At 53.4% G+C, this 5458-nt stretch overlaps 1 protein-coding gene across 1 annotated transcript in view; it reads right to left on the minus strand.

Moving 5' to 3' along the window:
* qvr (protein quiver) overlaps window positions 1-3539 on the minus strand; it is a gene marked incomplete in the record, with an annotated part of 121003 nt that extends 117464 nt beyond the window's left edge. The window contains 1 exon segment of the mRNA XM_070144805.1: window positions 3064-3539. Coding sequence (XP_070000906.1) covers window positions 3064-3112 — 49 coding nt within the window.
* Window positions 3540-5458: the final 1919 nt, after the last annotated feature.

The raw sequence follows: 5458 nt of genomic DNA on the forward strand, positions 1-5458 counted from the left end.
ATAAAAATAGGATAACAATAACAACAAGCCTGAATAATTCATCCAAAGAATACAAAAAACAACAACAATAGTAACAACTCCCCCCTAGAGAGAAAAAAAAAGGAAAACACATTTTGAGCCCGCGGAACATCAACGACCACCGATCCAAATCAGAACCCAAAAAAAGAAAGAAAAAATCCAAACAATAACAAAACCCAAACAGATAAATCAACCCTCCCCCCAAAAAACAACAACAACAACAACAAAAAACATCCACGCTATTTCCGAACGCGGGAAACACAATCAGGCCATCAACGGCTACTTATCCGTATCGATACAGTTAGAGAGCGCGGGGTTATCCCAATAACAACGTGGACTGCAATGGCGCTGGCTTTTGTTATTGGGTGCCCGTTAAAAGTCGCTTTATTACGGAGTTTTTTTGTTTGTTTGTTGAGATGTTTTTTTGTTCTGTTTTCTAAATAGGGTGAGTGTGTATTTTGTGTGTGTTTCTTTTTCTTTTTTCTTTTTTTTGAAATAGGATTAGAATATATGTTTTGTGTTTGTTGTAGAGACAGGGATTTGTTTTGCTTTTGTAATAGGATAAGCATGTGTCTTCTTTTTTTGTTTATAATAGGATGAGTATGTGTTTTTATTTCTATTTTAGAAATAGCGCAAATAAACGCAGATTTTAGTCGGAATAACGTGGTAATAACGACTCACAGGACAAATAAATAAGACAAGAGATGCTGTTTCTCCGCGAAAGAACAGCATGGCAAACTAATGGGACTTCCCCCCCCCCCCCCGCCCGTCCTTCTCCCTTCGCCCTGCTATCTCATAACTGTTAGCGTTATCGACCGGTCTTATCATTTCCGAAGAGAGGGGAGCGGAAGGGAGAAGAGAAGAAGAGGAGGAGGGGATAGGGAGGGAGAAGAGAAGAAGAGCAGGAAAGGAGAGGGAGGGAGAAGAGAAGAAGGGAAAGAGGGGACAAGGAGGGAGAAGAGAGAAAAAGGAGAAGGGGAGAGGGGAAAGAAAGAAAAAAAGAGGATATTATGGGAGTATGGGGGCGGGGGAGGAGAGGGGGGGGGGCATGAAGGATTCCTCCCCCCCCTTTCCACCCCCTTCCCCACTTCCCTCCCACCCGCTCGCCACGACAGATCGCAAAATGATTCATCTCTATTATCATTTTTTCTTGGCAAGTTGGTGAGATCAATGTTCGGTGGGGCGGCCTTTGACAGCGGAGATGGGGGGGAGGGAGAAGGGAGAGAAAAGGGAGAAGAGGGGAGAGAGGGAGAGGAGGAAGGGAGAAGGGAGAGGGAGATGGGAGAGAGAGGGAGAAAGGAGAGAGAGAGAGGGAGGAGGAAAAGAGAAGGGAAAGAGAAAGAAAGAGAGAAAGGGAGAGGGGAGAGAGAGAGGGAGGAGGAAGAGAAAAGGAAGTAAGAAGGGAGAAAGAGGGGAGAAGAGAGAGAGAGAGGGAAGAAGAGAGATCGAAAGAGAGATACGAGAGCAAGGAAATAAGGGAAACGAAAATAGAAGAACAGACTATCAGAATAGGGGAGAATGAGTAGAAGGAGGAGGGGGAGGAGGGGGAAGAAGGAGAAAGAAGGGGAGAAGGATAGGGCTATTAGAGGAGGGGAGGGGGAGGGGGAGGAGGGAGAAGGAGGGGAAGAGAGGCCTCCAGTGACCTTGGGGAATTAGGGATCGTGAAGCTGAGAAAAGATTTTGTTTTCTAGGACACCATAATGGGTCGCGATTAGCATTTGTTTTCCGTCTCTTGGCCTTGATCGCTCTCGAAACACGTGACTAGAGAAGGAAGGGGATACGAAAAAGGAGGAGGAGAAGGAGGAGAAAGAGGGAGAGGAGCAGAGAGAGAGAGAAGAAGGAAGAGAAGGTGGAGGAAGAGGAGAGGATAGAGGAAGAGGAGCAGAAAGAGAAGAAGGAAGAGAAGGTGGAGGAAGAGGAGAGGATAGAGGAAGAGGAGCAGAGAGAGAGGGAGGAGAAGGGGAAGGAGAATGGAAGAGAGGAACAGAAAGAGGAAGAGGATCAGAGAGAGAAGGAGGAGAAGGACGAGAAAGCGAAGGGGAAAGAGGAAGAGGAGCAGAGAAAGAGGGAGGAGAATGGGGAAGGAGAATGAGAAATAGGAACAGAAAGAGAAAGAGGAGCAGATAGAGAAGGAGGAGAAGGAGAGAAAGCAAGAGGAAGAGGAGCAGCGAGAGAAAGAGGAACAGAAAGAGGAAGAGGAGCAAAAGGAGAAGGAGGAGAAAGGGAAAGGAGAATGAGAAAGAACAGAAAGAGAAGGAAGAGAAGGGAAAGGAAAAGGAGAAAAAGAAGTCAGATGAAAAGGAAAAGGGAAACTGAAGAAGAGACAGACAAGAAGTAGAACGAGAAGAACGAGAAAGAAAATAAAAAATAAAAAAATATTGAAAAAATAGAAAAAAAGAAAGACCACAAAAAAGGAAGAACAAGGGAAAAGGGACAAACCGAAAAAAGGAAAAAGAAAGAATAAGAAGAACAAGAGGAAGATAGGGCGCCGAAGCAGGCATGGCACAAATCACAGAATCCGCTGTAGAGATTTAATAAATCAGATAAATCAAGAGATGATCAGATTAAAGTGAGTGATCACCGTAGGCTCTTAGGGGGTCCGGGGGGGGGGCAATAGGAGGCGGGGGTAGTACAGGGTGGGGGTAGAGGGGGTGGGGCTAGAGGGGGCGGGGGTAGTATAGGGAGGGGGTAGAGGGGGTGGGGGTAGTGGAGGGGGAAGGAAGGAAGCTGAGGGGGTGGGGGAAATAAGGGGGGGGGGTGAGAGGGTGATTCAAAAGATGGGGGGAGGGAATAAATAGGGGGAGATGAGAGGGGGTGGGGAAAGGGGGGGTGGGGGTGAGAGGGAGGAAGGGGGGATGGAAAAAGGGGGGTGAGAGGGGGAAGAAAAGGGGGGGTGAGAGGGGAAGGAAAAAAGGGGGTGAAAGTGAGAGGGGTTGAAGAGGGGAAGGAAAAGGGGGGGGTGAGAGGGGAAGGAAAAGGGGGGGGGGTGAAAGGGGAAGGAAAAAAAGGGGGGGGGAGGGCCTGGCGTGGCTCAGAAGGACTCACCAATCGCCACGGAGATCCACGGCCGAAGGAGGAGACCGCTGGCGGACATGGTTCCTGCTGCAGGACCCGCCTTCCCTGCGAGCGACACGGGCGTTGGTTTGTAGGCTTACTGCCTTCCGCCCTTCATGGCGGCACTCACGCCCACCTTCAGGCTGCTTCCAGGCACTTGTGTTTCTTTATTGGCACTGGCACCCTTGCACCATGCTCGGGCCGCCCTTCACTCCGGAGGCGCTTGTCTGGCACTGCCTCCCTCACGCCCTCGGGGCTTTCCGCTCCCGCCGGGGCGACAGGAGCTCGAGGACGCCCACGGAGCCGCGGGCGCGAAGTAAAGAAGAGAGAGCTGCGGTGGGCGGCGGGCGCGTGCGAAGGCGGTGGAGGGGCGAGCCGCGCTGTGCAGAGGCACGACTCCGACTGGCGGTGGCGCGGACGGAGTCTCCCGGCGAGGCAGCCACGCCGCGCCAGCCAGGCACTGCGGTACCCTGCCCGCCCGCCCGCCCGCCCGCCGCCCCGATGCCTCGCTCGCACGCCCGCACGCCCGCATGCGACACGCCCGCCACAAATCTATCCCGGACGGAGATCGCATAACGTTCCTCGAGTGTTCGATGATTGGCCGACCGAGGAATAAGGGAAACTGGGCCGGGGTGGGGGCGAGGGGGGGAGGGGGGGGCGGAGCTAGGTCACCGGGGGGAAGGTGGGTCACGGGGGAGGAGGAGGAGGAGGAGGAAGAAGGGGAAGGGGGTGGGGGGGGGGGAGAGTGGAGCCCGGGGGTTGGGGGAGAAGTAGTAGGTTGGCTGAAAGTAGTATATCGAGAGCACCCTCTCCCCCCTCCCTCTTAACACCCCTCCCCTCCCCAACCCCCCTTCCCCTTTAGGAACCCAACCGCACGAAATCGCAAGAAGAAAGAGGAAAGTCAACCGCGCGAAAAACAGAAAAAAAAGAAAAAAGAAAAGAAAAGAAGAAGAAGAAGATGAAAAAAAAAAAAAAATCTGCGAAGGAGGGCATAGGAGGGGAAGGAGGTGTCATCCAGCAGCATCGTGTTTCCGTCAGCTTGCACTCTCCATCTCCGCTTCCATGGGAGGTAAAACCACCTGAGATTTCAACGAGGGGAGGGAGTCAGAGGGGATGGGGAGGGTAGGGAAGGTGGGGAGGGAGGGGGAGAGGGAGAGAGTAGGGAGGGGAGGGTAGGGAAGGAGGAAGAGGGAGAGTAGGGAAGTGAGGGATAGAGTAGGGAGGGTAGGGTAAGGAAGGCAGGAGGGAGAGGGAGAGTAGGGAAGTGAGGGAGAGAGTAGGGAAGTTAGGGAAGGAGAGAGGGAGGGAGAGGGGTAGAGTAGGGAAATGAGAGAAGGGAGGGTAGGTAGGGAAGGAGGACTCGGAATAGGGACGGAGGAGGAAGGAGGAGGACGGGAAGGGAGGGGAGGGAGGGGAAAGGGACGGGAGGGGAGCAGAAGGGGGCGCGTCCGAAGCCACCGAAGAGGCGGCAGACCGGGCGGAGGTCGACGGAACGGCAGCAGTATACAGCCGCGTTGGCCAGCCTCGCGCACGCCCTCCTCCCGTGGGCCAGGTGCCAGCTATGGCCAAGCTCACCTTAAAACCTGCGGCCTTGGCCATCTCACTTGCGATTCGCAGAAGGCACGGAGGAAGCCGCAAAGAAGGCGAGAAGGAGAGGAAGACAGAGAGAGGTGGAGAGAGAGAGGGAGACAGAGATAGAGAGCATGTAAAGAGATGTATGTACTCGCTGGATCAATAGCAACCCGGAGAGAGCTTGGAGTGGGGTGGGGGTGGAGAGAGGGGGGGGGACAGGGGGAGAGAGAAAGAGGGGGAGGTGAGAAAGAGAGAGGCGGGGTGGGGGGAGAGGAGGGGGAAGAAGGAGGGGGCTGGGGAGGGGGAGAGAGAGCGACGAGGGGAAGAGAGGGGGAAAGAATGAGGGGGAGGTGAGAAAGAGAGAGGGAGAGAGAGAGAGAGAAGAGGGGGGGGGGGGGAATATGAGCGGGTTGAGGATGGGGGAAGAGGAAAGGGGGGGGGGAGTAGAAGAAGGGGGAAGGTAAATAGAGAGGTGGCTGGAGGGGGAGGAGGAAAGAGAGAAAGAGAGAGTAAGAAAGAAAGAAAGAAAGAAAAAAGAAAGAAAGAGAGAAAGAAAGAAAGAGAAAGAGAGAGAGAGAGAGAGAAAGAAAGAGAGAAAGAAAGAGAGAAAGAGAAAGAGAAAGAGAGAGAGAGAGAGAGAAAGGTTGACGTTTCAATATGACATTGGACTGGGTAAAGGGGGTGGGGGAAAGAGGGGAGGGGAGGGGAGGTGAAGGGAAGGGGTCTGACCTGGTGTCTACAATACACTGTATACACTGGAGGGTGAAGTAGGGAGGGGGGGAGGGGGGGAGAAGGGGCAGTAGCTCCCTCTCAG

Source organism: Penaeus vannamei, chromosome 32, assembly GCF_042767895.1.
Source record: "Penaeus vannamei isolate JL-2024 chromosome 32, ASM4276789v1, whole genome shotgun sequence".
NCBI classification, from domain to species: Eukaryota; Metazoa; Arthropoda; class Malacostraca; order Decapoda; family Penaeidae; genus Penaeus; species Penaeus vannamei.